The sequence below is a fragment of the Electrona antarctica genome, assembly GCF_951216825.1.
Source record: "Electrona antarctica genome assembly, chromosome: 13".
Taxonomy (NCBI): domain Eukaryota; kingdom Metazoa; phylum Chordata; class Actinopteri; order Myctophiformes; family Myctophidae; genus Electrona; species Electrona antarctica.
Window position 1 is genome coordinate 11,265,130 of NC_136794.1, and position 19,656 is coordinate 11,284,785.

Below are 19,656 nucleotides of genomic sequence, written 5' to 3' on the forward strand. Positions count from 1 at the left end.
CAGGCTGCACTATTAAATGTGCATTAAACGCGGTTTCATAGTTAACTGCGACCTTCGGTCGCAAAAATGCATGTATAGAATTAGACTCGGAACAGACCAGTCTTGTTTGAACCCTCATTTATTTACAAAAGTAAAAGATGCTAGAATTAGAAAACACAATAGTCATGGATATAAAGGTGATGTCAAGTATGATCAGATTACCTCATCTGTATTACTACATTTGACGTATGGTCTAAGTGGAATGTGGGATACCGTGTATGGTCAGTAACAAATATAACTTTTATTCTATATTTAAATCATGGCAACGATGAAAGAGGACTGAAGCTTGGCCTATGCCTCTTTAATATTAAAGACAACACCAGAGAACAAATTGTGAAAAGGAATTATTTAAATGTACACCCAATAAATAACTATTTATTTGAATGCAAATACCTGACCTAATTATGGGTCAAATCTCAAATGCATCTTAAAGAAAACACATTTAAACACTGTGTAAATTCAGCACCTTCAATTATTTACCATAATGTTCCATGCAATACGTTTCAAAATGACTGTGGATTTGTTTACATGATCACAAGCTTGCATCTGTAATAGGTCTGGGAGCACATGAACTGCATTAGCAGAGCTACTGCCCCGACATGACCAAATTAAATTCAGACCACATACTCTTACAAAATAACACATGCAGCATTTTCCAAAGCTAGGATGATACGGGAAAAAAAGAAAAGAGAAAACTAGTGCGGTAACGTCTACACAGAAAGAGCTGACAACCAGATGACAGGAAGGCCAGTCTTCTCTGAGATATTCCAAGACCCTGGGAGACGCTCATGTTCAGGTTCTGAATACCAGAGAACCAAATTATGAAAAGGAATTATCCTTTGAATATAAAACCCAATACATTTTGAATGTAAATAAATACTTAAAGCAGAGTGCAGTTATACTCCAAGTCTGGCCCAATTGTGTATATATATATAAAAAAAACACTTTGGGTCAAGTGCAAATTCAGCACCATCAATTATTTACCATAATGTTCCATGTAAAATACAAATTTATCAAAACAGAAGAATATATACTGAATAATATTTTTACTATTTTACACGATCGCAAGCTTAAAGTGATTTACTTTGCAAGATCTACTGCCCTGACATGACCAGATTCAGTTAAAATAACAGAGGCAACATTACCCGTGTAAGGGATGATAAAGAACTGGTGACGAAATGTCTACAAAGCATTGGGAAGTTGACAATTAGTCGACGTGAATGCCAGAACTTTGAGACATTCCAAGACACTCTGTAACTCCCTACGCTCCTTAATACCCGCCATAAAAGAGCACCTGTCTGCAATTTGTAAATGGTCCTAAAAAAGCCCTGTAAGCTTAACACCTCCAAAAATGACACCCCCCCCCCCCCAGTTTAACTGTACATATACATTCATTGCTACTAGTGTTGATTATGTCATGTTTATTATTACATTATATTGTCTTTAAATCCCTTAATGAATTTAATACACAGGACCACAATGAAAACAAGCCCCTAGGGCTTTTTTTGTGTCATCTTTTTAACAATCATGATAAACCGTACCACTGTACGAATTGCAAACTGTTCATAAAGTATTCAATCAATCAAAACACTGTCCATTCCTTTGGCGATGCTGTCCGCAGGTAGAACGGACGTTGTTCCCCTCTTCCGTCACACGTCAACCTCAATAGTGTCGACGTCCACGTCTTCTTCAGTAGTGCTGGTTACAGTAATGTCTAATCTCTCCTGTATTGCTGGAGGCTCTGTGGTGACGGGACACGGGTCCATTTTGTTGATCTTCTCAGGGGGGTTGGAGACAGACCGTAGCGAAGACGACCTGCAGGGAGACAAGTTTGATTAGAATAGATGCTCCACATTAACCCATTTTGGGCGGGAACCCCTTTTGGTGTTTTAAGCATTATGTTGTACTTTAGCTATTCGAACAAACAAAAAGGTAGGAGCGCCCACCAGTAGTGGGGAGGTGCTGACCGCAGGAGATACAACTTTATTATTCCATTATTGAAAAATAGCAGATCTACAAGCTCATAGCTTCAGATGGGGGTCGGCGGCCAATTACATATATTTTTGGGGGTCCTTGACATGAAAATGTTTGAGAACCACTGATATAGAAACAGGTTTTTCAGAAAACTGTCAGGATTTAGAAGGCATTTGTAGAATCGATCTCAGGTCTAAATGGGTTCCTTTGGGTTATATAAAATAACAGTTAGGGTCAAGATGGTACTGACGGTTCAGTTTGGAACTGTTCTGTGAAGTAAGGTTTAAGGTGGTGCTAAATATCAATATGACAAAACTGCTCTTCAGCCTCACCTTGAGCCAACAGTGTGTTTCGGGGCCTTGCTTCCCTTGCTGATGGCGCTGATCGGGCTGGGGGACTTGGACCCTGGCACAGGGAGAAACAATGATTCAGTCACCAAGTCATCATCACAAAGACAGAATTCTGACTTCATTCTCCATATTGTGTGATTCGCTACCGTCTAAGAGCAGGTTTTGTCGAAGATATGGCCTCTTGTCAAAGCTGACGTAGGAGCTGGCATCTTCCCCGTCGGCTACAGCCAACAGAGACGCTCGGTAATAGATTAGTGGCTGCCAACAGTCCTCCTTGGGGCTCATGATGTGCTCCCCCGTGTGCTTCTGCAGGTAGGTGAGCCTGATTAGGGAAAAACACAAACAATGTTTGAGTGCTTCACATAAACACAGATACGTGTGTGTCCTGTAAGTCCATATGGGCTGGGCTTCTTTGGAAGCATGACACTTTAAAGGGGAAAACCACCCATTTTCAACATTTTACTATGTCATTAATATACCTTAGAGCTGTTGTGTGGAAATAATAAAAAAGTCCCCCCATTCTGTGTTTCCTAGAACTGTAATTATGAAAAAAATCATTAACATGGTGAAACACATCTTGATGATGTCATCAAGATGTGTTTCACCATGTTAATGATTTTTTTCAGACCTCTAGTTCTAGGAAACACAGAATGGGGGGACTTTTTTTAATTATTTCCACACAACAGCTCTAAGGTATATTAATGACATAGTAAAATGTTGAAAATGAGTGTAATGCCCCTTTAAATATAGAATCAATCAAATCACTACGGTGTGTACTGAAAGAAACACTTACACTGTCTTCTTGTCTGGCTTGAGCAGTTTGCTAGAGAACTCGCTCAGAATGGCCAGGTAGGGGAGGTAAGGAGGAGAGAGTCTATCTGGAGTCTGGACAAACCCGTGGAACACAAACTCTATACCGCTCCTGCACGCACGCACACGCACACGTACACGTACACGTACACGTACACGTACACACACACACATACACACGATTTGTGATAAAGACACCCAGTATAAAAATGACATCTTATTAGGCATTGAGAGTTCATGACACTTACGTGTGTATCATGGCCACGGATTCGCGGTACTTGACCAGGTCCCCGAAGGTGAGAGCGAAGCGCCTGGCCAGCTCCTTGATGCTGGTGAAGGTCTGGACGGCTGGGTTGGCCCTGCCGCCACTCTGCTGCTCCTGCTTCAGACGCACAAACAACTGGAAGGACACAAAGACACCAATGTATGCTGTCAGCCTCTCTCTCTCAGATGCCACACTGTGTGCTGTTGATTGGAAGAGGTGCAAGAGAGAGAGAGAGTGCAGGGTCAGTACCTGCTGCAGACAAAGCACCAGTGTGTGAGCACTCTCGATCTTGTCTGTCTGCCTGGTGCGGTACAGAGTCTCCTTTATGATGTCCCCGAAGTCATTGTAATGCTGTAGGATGGACACGAAGACGAGAAGTATGTCACATGGATTAATTAACCCCCATGTCCCTGGGGGACTCAATGAAGAATATACAGGTAGTGTTTAAGTGGTAATGGTTCTTTTATATGTATAGATTTTATAGATTTAACAGTAAAAACTCACACCCGTGTGAAGTGAGGGGCACTCTTGTCATCGTACATCATCATGACGTAACATGTCAATTTGCTCAGATACATATGAGGTCAATTCTCCATTTATTGTCAATGGGAATTTAATCAGTGTAGGACAAAAATACCGATTTGCTCAGACACATATGATGCAAATTCTCTATTCATTGTCAATGGGAATTCAATGTTTGTGTAGGACAAAAATCTACACTAATAGCTGAATTGGTTATATGAAATATTTAACATTTTATTCCTGATGAAGATCCAGTAGGATCAAAACAATAAACAAGTGGAGCTGAAAACCAGTGTTGTAGACTTAATTCTTTATTATAAGTTGATGATCGTTTGTCCGGCACCTAGGTGAGAGATTGGATGTGCATGCACTATTGAGCGTCGCAGTCCCGCCCCCTACCAGGGCCCAGGAAATGATTCTCCGTTCATTTTCCTCATAGACTTTTCAGAAAGTATTTATTTAAAGACGGTTACGCCGCGGACAAAGCCAACTCTTGTCGTGACAAATCATGACAATAAACACAATGTTTTGGGCCAAACAAAGAATTAGAAAGTAGAAAAAAACGGCAGGTTACAACACTTGTTTTGTTGTTTTTCTTCTTTGTAATTGTTTGTTTGGTCCAAAATATTGTGTTTATTGTCATGATTTGTCACGACTGGAGTTAGCTTTGTCTGCGGCGTAACCGTCTTTAAATAAATACTTTTTGAAATGTCTATGCGGGAAAAATGCATTGGGATTCATTTCCTGGGCCTGGCGTCGTCATGACAGGAGGTAGGACTGCGACGCTCTATTGCCTGCAGCAGTTACCTTCATGTAAAACGAGTAGATCCCGGCTGCCATGCTCATCTCCAGCACGCCGTGCACTATGAGTTTAGAGTAGGCCGCGAGCAGGTTCCTCCGTCTGTGAAGGTCCTCCAGCTTCTCCACTTCAGAGTCTTCGCTGACTGAATGAGGCAAACCGAAGGGCCGCCGTGCGGAAGAGAATACAGAGAGAAGCAAAGTCACGGAAATGAGGACAAATACAAAGATGAATTGTAGAGGGGAGCATGCAAGAGAGTGAAAGGCAGAGAGAGAGAGAGTGCACATAGGGTAATTTATTTTTTTAGATCAAACATGACAAAGAGCACAGAGCAGAAAAGAACAAAAGGACAGATGCGAGAGAGCTTTAGTTAGTTTGTGACAATGGCTTTAACAGGTGGAAATCAAAGATAACATGAGTGTAGAGTTATGGCTGTGTGACACCATGTGGGTTCAATCTGTCACAGAGCTAATAAAATAGGCTCAGAGGTGAGCCAGAGCTAATGGCATTTTCTCACGGAAAGAGATTGCCCTCATTTCATGACTTAACTTAATGTCTTTGCCCTCGCAGTGATCCCCCCTCCCCATCCACCGGCTAATAGAAAAGACTGTGTCTATATAACATAACCGTTATGAAGCGAATCTAATAAAACAATAGCTTTTTATTACATGTTCAAAAACCAATAATCCCATATTGAATTTGCTTGAACATTTAAGAGATTCCCATCAGGACAGTTATTGACTTCTATGAACTATCTGTATTTGGATGTAATATGTCTCGGAAAGCGGAGCCTGTACTATATAATAAAATATGGTTTAAGTTATAGTCAAACCATCGATGAATTCATAAGTTCACTGAAAGCACTGCGCAAAAAGAATACCCATTTGTATTTATTTTATTCCAACATATCAGGTCATGACATCACTCCCTGCCCAGCTCATTTTTTCCATTTTACAAGAGTTAAGAACTCACTTATCAATTGACGCTGCTTCACTTTACATAACACAACTTAATATATCCTTTCAGCCAAATTCCATCTGCGTTTGCTAATGATATTACAGGGTTTTCCTTTGTAATTGAGGGTCAATTGTTGGGTCGGGTTGAAAATCCGACCCCTAGTTCATAGTCAGTGGGAAGCTCTGTTGAGTTATTAGCCACGTCTGTGGCCATGCATTTAATATCTGCATGTATTTACCACGGTGAGCTGTTACAGAGAATAAATGCTTTCCTCATTGCTGAGAAGGGAAAAAGAACTGTGCTCAGAGAGAGTGAGATTGCCATCTGCTGGGCAACAACACAATGTGTGTGACCTGGCGTTACACCCTGGAATAGCTGTTCTTAGCACTGAATACAATAATTGAGTACCACAGACGAATAACAGTCTAAGTCCACACTATTGATCCATAATATATAAATGATAGATAAGGGTTCAGGACAACGAGGCCTTTTCGTGGAGGGGTCAGTCTGAAATTTGGACTTAGACTGTTTTTTATCTGTGGTACTCATTATTGTCAACACTTTGAATCAAGTACGTACGGTAGATATTTAGAGAGCACAGTCTCGAAAATGTCTCCCTGTTCCCTGGATAGTTACTGAAATAGGCTTTATAATTCAGTGGAAAATAAAAATTTAAGAAAAACTCAATTCTGTGACCTGATCTGAATGGTTAAGTTCAAGAGTAAATTAACACGCACAATAAGTATTTTTGAACCTACCTAGTTTAAACCCTTGATTTTCTTGTTTTATAATACAGTTCTATTGCCAACATAGAAGTTTCATTATAATCAACTTTTCTAACAAAACCCAACACATGAGTGACACTAAGCACTAAGAACTTTCGTTCAACTTAAAGTTTAACATCCATGAGTCACTTACCGGTACCCCTGTTTTGGCCATTGCTATCTGGGCTGATGAAGACTTGGTCCAACGTGAAGGTGGACAGCGCCCTCTGCAGTTTGGGATTGGGAGTGTAGCGCAGTGGTCCATAGGACGTGGGATCAAACACATGCAGCTGATAGTTGTGGGCTGTCAGGATGTCACACAGGCCCAGGAAAGCCTGACCCAAGAGAAGATGTTCAGTAAAGATGGCATTGATAAGAGAGACTTGGAGAAAGATATTGTATACAAAAACATAAATATAGTCGTCCGATTTTAAAATGGTACAGTTTTATTTTTCTGATCATCTAACATGAATTGTATTTGTATGTTACCATCATCATAATGGACAATGAAGTATTCTGAATCTTCATTATATGAGAAGAAGAAAAGTGATATTCCCAACACAACATTACTCGTGTGTAAACTTTGTTTCTTTCCATTCTTTTTTTTACTTTTTAAATCTTCATACCTGCTCTCTCACATTCATGTTGACGTGGGTGAGACAGCGATAACTCTTCTCACAGAACACGCTCAGCTGAGTCCTCTGGGCTACAGCCTTTTCCTAAGAACGAACAAACAAACACACACACATACACACACACACAGTGTAACAACTCCCTAACAAACAAAAATAAACTGGAAAATCACCTATAAAATATAATCCAATGGCAATTTACCCTGGAGGTCAAAGTTACACCGCTGGTGTTGAGATTCCAGAGCATGGAGAAACACAGACATCTCAGTGACTCCAGCAGGATCTTCACACAGAAGAGAAGCAAAAGTCGAGTGTTTGAATGTAACACTTAAAGCTGCAATATGACATAAGACTTGTATGTCCCACCTCAGTGGTGCATCATGGGAGTTTGATTCTGAGAGGCCACCTCCAACTACCACAGTTGTGTTAGTTACTGTAGTTATATTGTACTCTACTCTATGAAACTCTACCATACTGACTGGTTAAAATAACATTTTGTTCACTAAAATGGTTATGGTTATGGACACTGGCACTCTCTAAAAGAAAATATATATTTTTTTATTGTTGTTGGTACTTAAATAGGTTTACAGACTGGAACTGCAAACCTTTAAATACTGAACTTAAGGTCACTTTTTCCAGCCTAAAATGACTGCTGGTACCTCAGGTGGTACTCCTCCCCAGGTGCTCTCTGCGGAGAAGAGAGGTGTCAGCAGCTCAAACAACTTCAGCTTCAGGTCCTGGGCACTACCGTCACATACAGGGACACACATGAAACAATTCAATAGTACTCATCACTGGAAGAACACTTTCACACGTTCACCTGCAAGTCACATACAAACCTTACTTGTGAAAAGCACTGAGTTTCTTCAGTGTAGCCAAAATGCACCCCGTTTTCTCCTCGTCTGCAGAGAATGTGCCATCCTGTGACAGAGAAGTATGTGTAGATGACGAATATATCACTAAATTCGGGGTGATGTCATGCCGCGCATTAGGTAAGTATAGGCACCTACCGTCAGTGAGACCTCCAGAAGCGGTGCCAGCCTGTCAACCCAGGACTGCGCCAGGGAGTCTCTGGCAGTGCTGGCAGTGAGGTGCCAGGCCTTCTCCTCCCCACATAGACTCTGGTACGAGCGGGCAGCGGCCTCCAGGACACCAGGGTTTGTGTGGAGGTCAACAACAGCTCCCATCTTGGCCAAAAGGTCGAATACCATCTGGAGGAAGACATGGGACTGGGGCATTTACTACCTCTCACCAGCAGAGGGAGATAAAGTGACGTTCATTCAACATCACAAAAACATGACGTTAACTCCAAATATTGTTGATTATAAGTTAACTAATAATACAAATAGTTGTGAACTAGAACTAGAAATTATGATAGGCTGCATTAAACATTTGTAATCATTGGACCTTTGTTATTCAGAGACAGAAAGAAAGAGAGAGGCAGACCTGTGGGTTTTCTGTGGCAGGACACTCTGGAAGGAAATAGTGCGGTATCCTCATCAAGGAGGCCAGCATGTCGGAACTGTGGGAAAACTGTCAACAACCACCCAACACCATCAGCTATTTCCACCCACGACACCATGACCAACTCTAATCAGTTCGTCCTGGAAGGAAAAAAGCCTCCGGGCTCCAGTGCAGAGGTCTAGATCAGTGGTTCTCAAACAAACAAGGACCCCTAAATTTGAATTGAAATTATTTAGAAACTATATCAAACACATTTTGTTGGGGTCCCCCTGGAACCCCCCCAATGACCCCTAGGGGGTGGTCCCCCAGACTCCACTTTGAGATGCACTGGTCTAAATACATCGTACATATGGAAACAAGAGGCTTAGTCCTCTCCTTGTGTTTTTTACCTTGGACAGCATCTTGGGAAGCACCGACAAGAAATGTTCAGTGATTTTGCTACAGTCGTCCATCTGGGTTTTTTTCTCTTTGGCACTCATTACCTGGAACAAAAACAGTTCTCATTACCTGGAAGTTCTGCCAACAGGGTCCCGCCTTGTCCTCAGATTAATAACTCATGTTCTCATGTCTCATGTGCCTTTGCTCATGGACTACTGGGATTTCGGGCATCATCGTAATTAGTTTGCTTGCCAAGGCAAACTGACGTAAATGCTTTTCACTGTGGATATACTGTATATTCCTCTTTTTACTCAGTGTAGATTTCTGTCCAAATGTATGAAGTGTAGTGAGTGTACACACAAACCTGTGTGTGTACGTTACATGTTTGCAGCCGATGCGTCCCACTTTTTAACCACTTTCAACTTGGCTATTTTAGCTTTGTGAAAATGTGTATAATGTGTATAAATTAGCATTTTATATTTACTCTTTGCTAGTTCATTTTATAATTAAAGTTAAATGTTATTTTCATATGTTGAACTGTATTTGTTTGCCTATGCGTTAATGTTACGTTTTTAAACCTGATTTGAACAGATTTTGCACTTTTTGACAAAATATAGATCAAAACATAGTGGTCTGGGACTCTCTAAAATTGTGATTGGCATCAGATGCAAAACTCTGGCATCGGTCAGGCTCTAATTACAGTATCTCCCACTAACAGACGTTACTGGAACAATTATCTCCTACTAACCTTTTTGGCTCCACTCCGTCCAACCAGCACAGGACCCTCGGAGGCCTGCCGCACCGACGCCACCAAGATCTCTACAACCACAGCTTGTTCTGTCGCTGTCAGGACTAGTGGGCCTACAAGGACACCAGTGAATGTGGTATAACATTTTAATTTTCACAAACATTCTCCTTTGAATGTCATAATTTGATATATCTGTGTGTGTGTGTGTGTGTGTGTGTGTGTGTGTGTGTGTGTGTGTGTGTGTGTGTGTGTGTGTGTGTGTGTGTGTGTGTGTGTGTACCTGTGTTGTCCGGAGTGGGGTCTTGTAGCAGTATGGATGTGATCGTTGACCAGTCCTTCAGCAGAGCTCCAGCACAGTCCCACAGGCTGTCCACTAGATACACCACATGTTGATGGAGCTGGATGCACACACACACAGCACACGTACAAGGTGCTGCCACACTATCGAAAGAGCCGCGCACGTTCTCGGCTGCGCGCAGCTTAAATTCTGAGTTTTTAGACAGCTGGTGGATGGAAAAGAAGCTCCACCTCCGCGGACTTTTTGCGCGACGGCCAGATTCCCGGAAACGCTCTCCTCCGCGCAAAAAGTCTGCGGAGGTGGAGCTTCTTTTCCATCCACCAGCTGTCTAAAAACTCGGAATTTAAGCTGCGCAGAGCTTAAGAAGTGCGCAGCTTAAGACCGTTTTGCGCTAAGGTGTGGAGACGGTGACACACACACACACACTTAACCACTTACTCCCTATATCAGGGGTGGGCAACTGGCGGCCCGGGGGCCACATGCGGCCCCCACCTTCATTTAATGTGGCCCTCAGGTTAATGTCAGAATACTGATATGATATAGTATCGGTTTCAGCTGTTTACAATTCAACAACATGCAAAACATGACCCGCTTTAATTACTTCAGTCTAAATTTGTAGCTCATTGCTTCAACACAAGTATAATTAAAGGCATTTGAAATTACATAAAAATGTTAATTTTCAGGATTCCAATTAAAAAAATAGCAAAAATTCAACTCGAATATAGCAAAAATAGCCGATCTACAAGCTCAAAACGCGCCGCAGCGCGACGCATTTTGAGCTTGTAAATCGGCTATTTTAGCTACGACAGTATTATATGGCCCTAGGGAGTGAGTGTGGAAATATAGTGGCCCTCTCCATCGTCAAAGTTGCCCACCCCTGCCCTATATATACACGTTGTTGACCAGAGTACCCTAGAGGTCAATGCCATCTTTTTTTTCTCTCTACACCAAACAAATCCATCTGCAAACTCAAAACACGTGTTGTGAGATTGTAAATCTGTTTTTTTCTAAAATGTTTGCCCATCCCATCTCCACTGAATGTTCGCCCATAATGGCCATGCCCAGAATAAGAACACTAGGGTTGATGTGGTTAACATCTCATCTAATTCTGCCTGATATAGGAGATGCACAGCTCTCATCATAGTCTCAGAACCTCAAAAAGGGTTCCTGTCATCACTGCAGTATGTCCTTTCAGACACATCATGCTAGGACTTTGTTGCGTAGACCTTAGCAACCCAGTGTGTGATGTGTTTCCCGTCACTCACCTCACTGTCCTGGTAGAAGCGCAACAGTGCCATCAGTTTGGTTGTAGTCTGTAGAGTATGCGTGTCGTCCTCATTCCCTCCATCCTCGGCTTCAGGCGTTGGAGATGAGATGTTGAGAAGCCTGGGAGAGACATATTAATGCTATTAATATGCTAAATATGTTGTTTAGAAAGCAGCAAGCTAAACGATCGTTATTTCAATCATTGAATGAAAAGGTATGTGCAATGGCTCATGAGAATATACTCTTAAAATAGTGACTTTTTTTGTTGCACATTTCAATTATTTTCAATGAACACAATCAAATGTTTTAAGGTCATGATTCACCAGGAGCCTGTTTGGCTTGATTCCAGGCTTAAAACTAAATATAAGGATTTTCTGAAACATCTATAGAGAAATTTCTATCTGTGGAAACTGTGCCAATGAAAAAGCTACGCTCTAGTCTAGAGAGCCACGTGTGACCATGAGTCACCAACATGCCCCATATATATGTCTGGCTTTGTCTTATTTACTTTAATTTGTCATTTACATGCAGGTCAGCCTACCTTGAATATAGAAGCTCACCAGCAGAGGTCGCTAGAAGGCGATGTGAAGAGTACACAAACTGGAACAGTTGCTTGTAGTCCTCTGGACTCAACACCTCGTCACTCGTCCTGCAGGAAAGGGGGGATAGACATATAGACAAAGCGAGGAAAAACAGAGGGGACATTGCAATAATATGTATATTTATATGCCTTTTTTTTCTTTTTTTTTTAGTATTCAAACAGCAATGGGTTAAACGCTCCAAAAAACAAATAGTCTCTGTGACACCTCTTGGGGCCGCAGTCTGCATTCAAAGATTTTCCTAGAAGCTTTGTCATTGGTCAAAGATTTCCCGACGGCAAATGACTAACCAATCAGGAAGTAGACAGGCAAATTCAATGCATTATTCCTCATCTTTGAAGGCCCCCAGAGGATGTCACAGAGACGACATTTTTTGGGAGTGATTATTCCATTGCTGGCTGTCTGAATACCAAAAAAAAGTCATTAAAATTTTGACATATTATTGCTTATAGCAACTTTAAGAAACAGCTGGCTACTTACTTGGAGATAAGTACCAGAAGCTTTATGGTCTGCACTGCGACCTCATTGTCTTTATCCAAGGTCATCGACATCATCCGATCCTGCAGTATAGATCATTTACACAATGTTGTACTATATTTTCTTCCCACACATATATAATTTTTAGATGGACACACACACACACGCACGCACACGCACACAAATGTCATCGAGACTGGTTACCTTGAAGCGGTTGCTGAACAGGTCTAGTTTGGACAAGAGCACAGGATCTCCATATAAGGCCTGTAGGCCTAGCACACATTTCAAACGTACTTCTGGTTGCTGAAAGAAAAACATATACTTCTATCAGTGAAGGATCACATACACTTTAAACTACAGTACATAAGTATAGCTGTATTTAATAGTAGAGCCTATATTACAGGGCTTATATTACAATGTTCAAAATGCCACTAATGCAACATTTCACTGTGTGACTCGTCTTTACCCTGTCGTTCAACATCCAGCCCATGTATTTGAGGTAACTGTCATTGAGAAACGATGTGCTGTAGAGTTTCATCCACACGCCCAGCTCCTCCATACATATGGAGCGGATATCTGGTAATACATCACTGTGCAGGCACACACACACACACACACAACACACACACACACCACACACACACATTTTAACAATTTATGTATGTCCACACAAAGGGAATTGCATACAAGGACATAAATAGTTCAGGTGCAGCAAAGTTACATCCACAAAATCAAGGCATGTGTCCTCAGTCATGATACAACAAGCATGTCATGTCCCCCAGCATTCCATGGGAGTAGTGTAGGCATCCTAAGTTCCAAACAGACCTCCAACAACCAGTCCGCAGGCATGTCCCAGGCTGGACCACCCCAAGAAACAAAGTTCCCAGTCCACTCTGGTGGTCTGGTTTTATATCGCTCTCCGTAGCACACATTAAACTTAAAAAGCAGACAATAATGTGTGCATGTAGTACATGAAAACAAAGGCTGACCGTTGACATGTCAGAGGAATATAGGCCTTTATTACCGGTATCTCTTCAGGAAAACACCTTTGAAGATGGTATCCATCATGGTTTCTATCTCCACCCTCTTGTTGCGGAGCTAAAACACAGAGCCAAATACCCAACACATCTCAGTCACAATTTAACCTATTTTGGGCGGGAACCCCTTTTGGTGTTAGCATTATGTTATGCTTTAGCTATTGAAAAATAGCAGATCTACAAGCTCATAGCGCGCCACCGAGTGGCGCGCTACGAGCTTGTAGGTCTGCGATTTTTTTAAAGTCGAAGAACGACTGACATAGAAACATGCTTTTTCAGAAAACTGTCAGGATGTAGAAGACATTTTTAGAATCTGATCTCAGGTCAGAATGGGTTAAGGTTCGCCATGATAACTCACATAAAGAGAGACATAGCCCTCCCTAAATCCCCCTTCCGATCGAAGCTACGTGCAGGTGTAAGTGAACATATAAGTGAAGGTCTTACCTCTGTGATCTTCTTCTGTATTCTGCCTAGTTGAAGTGTGCGTTGGCGTCCTGTGGTCTTGGTCTTCTCCACGTTGTACATTTTCTGGCTGTTCTCCACGCCAACACTCAGACTGAGCGCCACGCCCACTAGAGAGCTCACCAGCTTCACCGCTTTGGAGCAGAGATTCAAAGAGTTGTATGATCCATTTTACAGTTCTCAGTTCTAGTCAGCCATTCGTCGATCTACCAACATCGTTGCGAAAGGGTTCTATACCAAACTTTATGAACATTTATCCACCACCAAGGAAGTCAAGTCATGCGCCATGTCACTAGCCTGGCATGGCCAGACTAATATCACTGCGTAGATATTAGTCTAGAACTTCGGTGTTTTAAGGTTTATCTCCAAGGGGCGGTTTACAAACGGATACCAACGTCACGGCAAAAAAGTCTCACTTTGAATAGTGGTCTCTGATTGGTCACCCACAACTCTGGGGTGAGCGAAATGTAATTCACACTGAGGGGAAATTCATTTTCCTGTGGCAGATTTGTCTGGTTTCCAGGCTACCATGTCACCTCAGTTCACCAGGATTTTTGACATAAAGCGGAACCCAAACCATTAACCATACTACCAGACCAGTGCCTAAACGTAATTATAGGTAATTAACCCATTTTGACCTGAGATCAGATTAAAAAAATGTCTGTTTGAAAATTACAGTTTTCTGAAAAAGCTGTTTCTATGTCAGTCGTTCTTCGATTTTTCAAAAATAGCAGACCTACAAGCTCGTAGCGCGCCACTCGGTGGCGCGCTATGAGCTTGTAGATCTGCTATTTTTCAATAGCTAAAGCATAACATAATGCTAACACCAAAAGGGGTTCCCGCCCAAAATGGGTTAACAATGAAAGCACACCAAACGTCATTGTATCGTGACAGCGATGAGGGTAAGTCACATAGTTTGTGTATGTGCGTACGCTGAGCAATACATTGAATTCCTGTGTTGTGTCCTACTGACTCAACCTGCCAGTGAGGAGCCTTCGTCCTACTCCTCCCACCCAACATACACTCCCTACTGACAGGTGCTGGCGTGCCGCCCCAGCCCGTAGAAACACATGCAGTGACAAATATGACCCTCCCCCCCGCCAGGCCTCCCTTGCTTGAACACGGACCAATTGTGTTCACGCAGACACCCGACAAAGCCGGATGCACCACCACGGGGGATTCTAACCCACCACCTCCGTGGTGGTGGTGGGCAGGGAGTTTACCACTGCGCCACCCAAGTGCCTCGATATATTTATTATTCATTGAAATAATGATATTGTGGAATTCAATGTATTGCTCAGCCATACTTATTCATGGGTATTCAGTCAATAAATATCACAATTTTCGCTCTGTCCACTGGGGTTTCCGTGAAAGCACCAAGGTCCCAAGAATCTAAAACTGAACCAGTTCTAGAACCAAAGTTATTTTGGTGGAAAAGGGGGCCATAGTGATCAGACCGATATAGCCAATATAGTGTGTGTAAATTCTATTCTACCTGCTAGGGTACATGTGTGTCTGAAGGCTCGGACGCAGGAGTCGGACAGCTCTGTGAGCAGGGAGATGAGGATGCTCATCAGGTAGTTGTCAAAGATGACGCTGTGCTGACATTGAGACACCAGCACTGACACAAAGTCACAGAACTCTATGTGGAACCAGCGACCGTATGGCCCTGGCTGGACCAGAGGGTACTCCACGTTGTCCTACAACACAGAAATAAATCCCCCACAGGGAGTGTGTTAAATTAACTAGAATGAAAATGAAGGGTTATCACATTTGAATTAATTGTTCCAGTTTAATTAAGAAGGGGTTTGTGGCATTACCTCCGGACATAAAGACAGACAGGCAGACAGACAGAGAACGCCTAATAATGTAGATGGCTAGCCTCTTACATGGTGTAAAAAGAAACAATGACAAGTGGTGCAGAAAACCTGACTGTGGTACTGACTATGTCCATGGGCCATGTGACTGTGAGGATCCATGGGAAGGCCAGGAACTTCTTGTACTGTAGACCAGCATCCTAAAACACATACACATACATACACAACACATTATAACCACAGTTAGTCATTTCAGTATCCTATATAATTGATAGACATTGTTATGGATGAAAGAGTTCTTACTTCATCCAGGCTCTCCACCATCTTGCTTATGACTTCACGGTCCTGTCTGTTTTGACACATCTCTGCAGTCACCACACCTGGAAATGAGAAAAATATAATTAAGAATGTGGGTATTCCCTCTCACGTGAGCACACACGCACACACACACACACACACACACACACACACACATATCTACTGTGTGAGTGCGTGCGGACAGTGACTGCTTAGTGCTTACCTTTGCAGCCAGAGCACTGAAAGAAGAAGCTGATGAGGTCGAGTAGTGCAGAGTCTCGGTCGGACTCATAAGCCTCGATCCAATCATCAACCACTGCCTGTATGATGTCAAACATTTATCACCAACAAAGCTGACAGTAGAACATACAAAACATACTGGCTCATATTAACTTATTGCTGTTCTTGGCCAGTGGTAGGCAAACAGGCAGCCCAAGGATAGATTCTAGATTTAGGGGCTGTCAATTTGGACACGATAGCCTATAAGTGGGACTGTCCTGTACAATGAATATGACAGGTGAAGTTAAGATAAAGCACACGTCACTGATCATCGATCTGTCTCATATCCTGTACAAAAACCATCATTCATAAGCATCAATTTGTACACTAAGAGAACACTACCCAACTGTTTAGTAATACACATGTTCCTTTACCTGCATGGCACTTCTGCCCATGGTGACAACCTCAAACAGGGTGACAGCCTCCACATTGCTCTGTTTTCCCCGGCCGCTCCTGGCTCTGCTGACACCACCACGGCTGGTCTTGGCACGACCATGTTTGACATTTTCAGAGCCCTCCCGTGCTCTTTTCTTTCCCCTCTGAGGGTTACACAGGGAAATTGAGATTATATATGTTATACAGAGTTGTGTCATGTAATAAGATAAGAATTTAAAAACGTCATTTAGTCCAGAAAAACTCAGGTTTAGTGATTCACACATGAATGATCCGACGTTCTGTCTCGTTGATTGAGTTCCAACTGGAAGACATTAGGCCTCATGCAGCAACATTCTAATTTCTATTATATTTAGAAAATGTTTGAGAAGTGAACTCCAGATGCACCAAATGTTCTTAACATCCAAATTGTGTTTACCCAGGTGTGCTGAATGATAAATCACACTTGAACATAAATTGGAGGAAGCATGGTAATTAGCATAGGTAACGCCCCCTCACAATATAGTAGATTTTTCTGTAAAGAATAGGGATAGGGATATCCCTAGGGATATAGGGAAATCACAAACCCAGAAGACATTTCTGTGATGCTGTAAATGCTGTGTTTTAATAGTAGTGGGGGACACAATAAATTAAAAGGAAGTTTTTTATAGTCGTCATTGGGATGATTATTGTCACATCCCCTTTAGCCTGACCTGCAGGGTCTGTGTCGTCTGTGTCTATCTCTAGTGTACTGGTACTCCCCTCCCCTGTCTATGTTTCCCCCCCCCCCCCCCACAGATCTATGTAGGCGTCAGCCATCTTCCCAATTGGGTATATTGGGAGCACCTGGCCTGGAACCCTATAAAAAGAGGGCTTGCCAGCCATTCTCTGTGTCCCTCTCCTGATGACAGCACCCTTCAGCACCTTTGACTTTATGCCTTGATTTACACACTACACTGATCACACTGACTTACACAAGTGTTACACTGCCTGCATCCTCCATTTGTCATGGCCCCACGGGCTGGGTTGTGACATTATTTATTATCTTATTTCACAACTGCTTATTCTTACGAAGAGCAAAATTAACACATTGCTGAATCCCCATAACAAAATAATTAGAATTTGTAGATGAAAATAAAAACATAAAACAAAATGTGTTCTGTGGCAGTGTAACACTTTTAATAATGTATTAACAAAAGGTATAATAACTTTATTACTATACCAGCTCAGTGGCCTTGTGGTTAGAGTGTCCGCCCTGAGAATGGGAGGTCGGGGTTCAATCCCTGGTCGGGTCATACCAAAGACTCTAAAAATGGGACCCAATGCCTCCCTGCTTGACACTCAGCATCAAGGGTTGGATTGGGGGTAAGTCCCTGCGACATACTAGTGTCATGTCCAGGGGGTGTACTTGTACATCAAGCTGCCTACGCTACAGAAACAGGAGATAGGCTCCTGCCCTATGGGCCTCATGGCTCGGCAAGGCTACTTATAATAACTTAAATGTGTTCTTTATTTCTTCCTGTATGCCTCACCAATGCACATTCCAAAAATACATTAATAACGGTAACCATATCGACCATCTACTCCCTATGGAAGTGTGATAAAACACTTGTTTGGAACCTTTCCATGACCCATGGAAAGAATCTATTCTAGTCAGACAGCACCCACCACACTCTTCTGCCTGTTCTCATTCCCACACTCATCTCCTGAATGATTGACAGTTCCAGAGGCGTTCCTCTCCACACCAGGATTCTCACTGGGAAACCAAACATATAATATGAACTTCAATGAAACACGCAGACAGAAATTGATGAACAGAACAATGATTCTGACCCAAACATGGCAGCAACAACAACAACAACAAAAAGGGGGGATATATATCCTTACTTCTGCTCAGAGGATGCCTTAGCTGCAGCCTCTTGTATCATCTCTTGTCTCAGATCATCCTACAGGGCTTGTTGGTATCTCAAGATCTGTGGAATGGCATACCAACACCCATAAAAACTGTGACTCCTCCTTACCCTCCTTTAAAACCGCCATAAGAGAGCACCTGTCTGCAATTTGCAAATGGTCCTAGAAAAGTATTCTAAGCCTGTGTTTCTGTACAAATAAGTTCATTGCTACTATTATGATTTATTGTATGATGCATCGAAATTGAATACAGGACAAGAATGGAAACAAGCCCTTCTGACTTTTTTTTGCATATCCCTTTAGCAATTTATTGTAGGCCTATGTACCTCTGTACCATTTTGCAAACTGATATACAGTATTCAATCGATCAAACAAATGCAGGCTGCAGGATCAATGCTGTAATAATTAAAAGAGCCATTTGAGCCATGTGTCTATTTGATGACGTCAATATTGGGCTTGTCAATCAAGGCCAAGGTTGGCAGGGGGTATCAAGCGCAGGTGTTGCTGATGGGAGGCAAACGACGACTGTAGTTAGGCTGGTGGACCACCACCAGGCGCCATACATATGTATGGCTTTGGCCGTTTATATTTATTGTATTGTATTTATTTTGTATACTGACGGACTTTGGACGGAGAATAAATATTTAATACAACTCTAAATGAAACGTTTTTGACATTAGTTATTTGATTGACACACGTCTGAATGGTTCACAGACGTGTGTCAATGACGCTCGATCGTAGCCTACTGGACCAGAGCTAAACATACCTGTAGACGACACCCTGCAGACACAACACAATAACATTATAAAGAGAATAAAAACAAACTCACGTAGATTAATGGAAACCATAGTCGACAGTCTACTCTACTGTACGAATGGAATGAAGTCACACCCGTGCAGCGACATCTTTATCAAGTCCGTATCCTCTGACTTCATATTATTTATTATCCTTATTAAAAATGTTTGTATACGACGCGATTTGTTTTTCCTGTGAGTGTTGTTTACAGCTTGTGATTTCTTCTTATTTTTTCCAACGCCCATAAAGTTTGGGACAGCCTAACATTATGGTACAAGCAGCCTATTGGTCGACATTTTCTTAAGGTCTGAAAGCCCAGTATATGATTGGATAAGTCTGACTAT

General features: G+C 42.2%; 1 protein-coding gene across 3 annotated transcripts; it reads right to left on the reverse strand.

Annotated features, from left to right (window-relative positions):
• Positions 1 to 319: 319 nt before the first annotated feature.
• Positions 320 to 19,621, reverse strand: LOC306935116 (cohesin subunit SA-2). Of its 3 annotated transcripts, none has more exons than XM_079517991.1 (32): positions 19,347 to 19,621; positions 18,494 to 18,579; positions 18,275 to 18,362; positions 16,609 to 16,773; positions 16,179 to 16,275; positions 15,962 to 16,038; positions 15,787 to 15,858; positions 15,337 to 15,541; positions 13,824 to 13,975; positions 13,367 to 13,440; positions 12,809 to 12,932; positions 12,547 to 12,645; positions 12,346 to 12,425; positions 11,808 to 11,915; positions 11,266 to 11,386; positions 9,983 to 10,100; positions 9,703 to 9,815; positions 8,966 to 9,058; positions 8,559 to 8,645; positions 8,123 to 8,323; positions 7,957 to 8,033; positions 7,772 to 7,856; positions 7,315 to 7,395; positions 7,107 to 7,199; positions 6,641 to 6,815; positions 4,768 to 4,904; positions 3,688 to 3,789; positions 3,422 to 3,573; positions 3,157 to 3,285; positions 2,510 to 2,685; positions 2,346 to 2,418; positions 320 to 1,854 (listed from the first exon to the last, which is right to left on the reverse strand). In XM_079517991.1, exons 2-32 carry the CDS (start codon positions 18,532 to 18,534, stop codon positions 1,689 to 1,691), a joined length of 3,561 nt encoding a protein of 1,186 aa, XP_079374117.1. In that variant the 5' UTR covers positions 18,535 to 18,579; positions 19,347 to 19,621; the 3' UTR covers positions 320 to 1,688. The 3 variants fall into 3 exon arrangements, with proteins under 3 accessions (XP_079374117.1, XP_079374116.1, XP_079374118.1); XM_079517990.1 differs by having other exon boundaries at positions 6,635 to 6,815; XM_079517992.1 differs by lacking the exons at positions 18,275 to 18,362; positions 18,494 to 18,579; positions 19,347 to 19,621 and adding an exon at positions 16,892 to 17,032 and having other exon boundaries at positions 6,635 to 6,815.
• Positions 19,622 to 19,656: the final 35 nt, after the last annotated feature.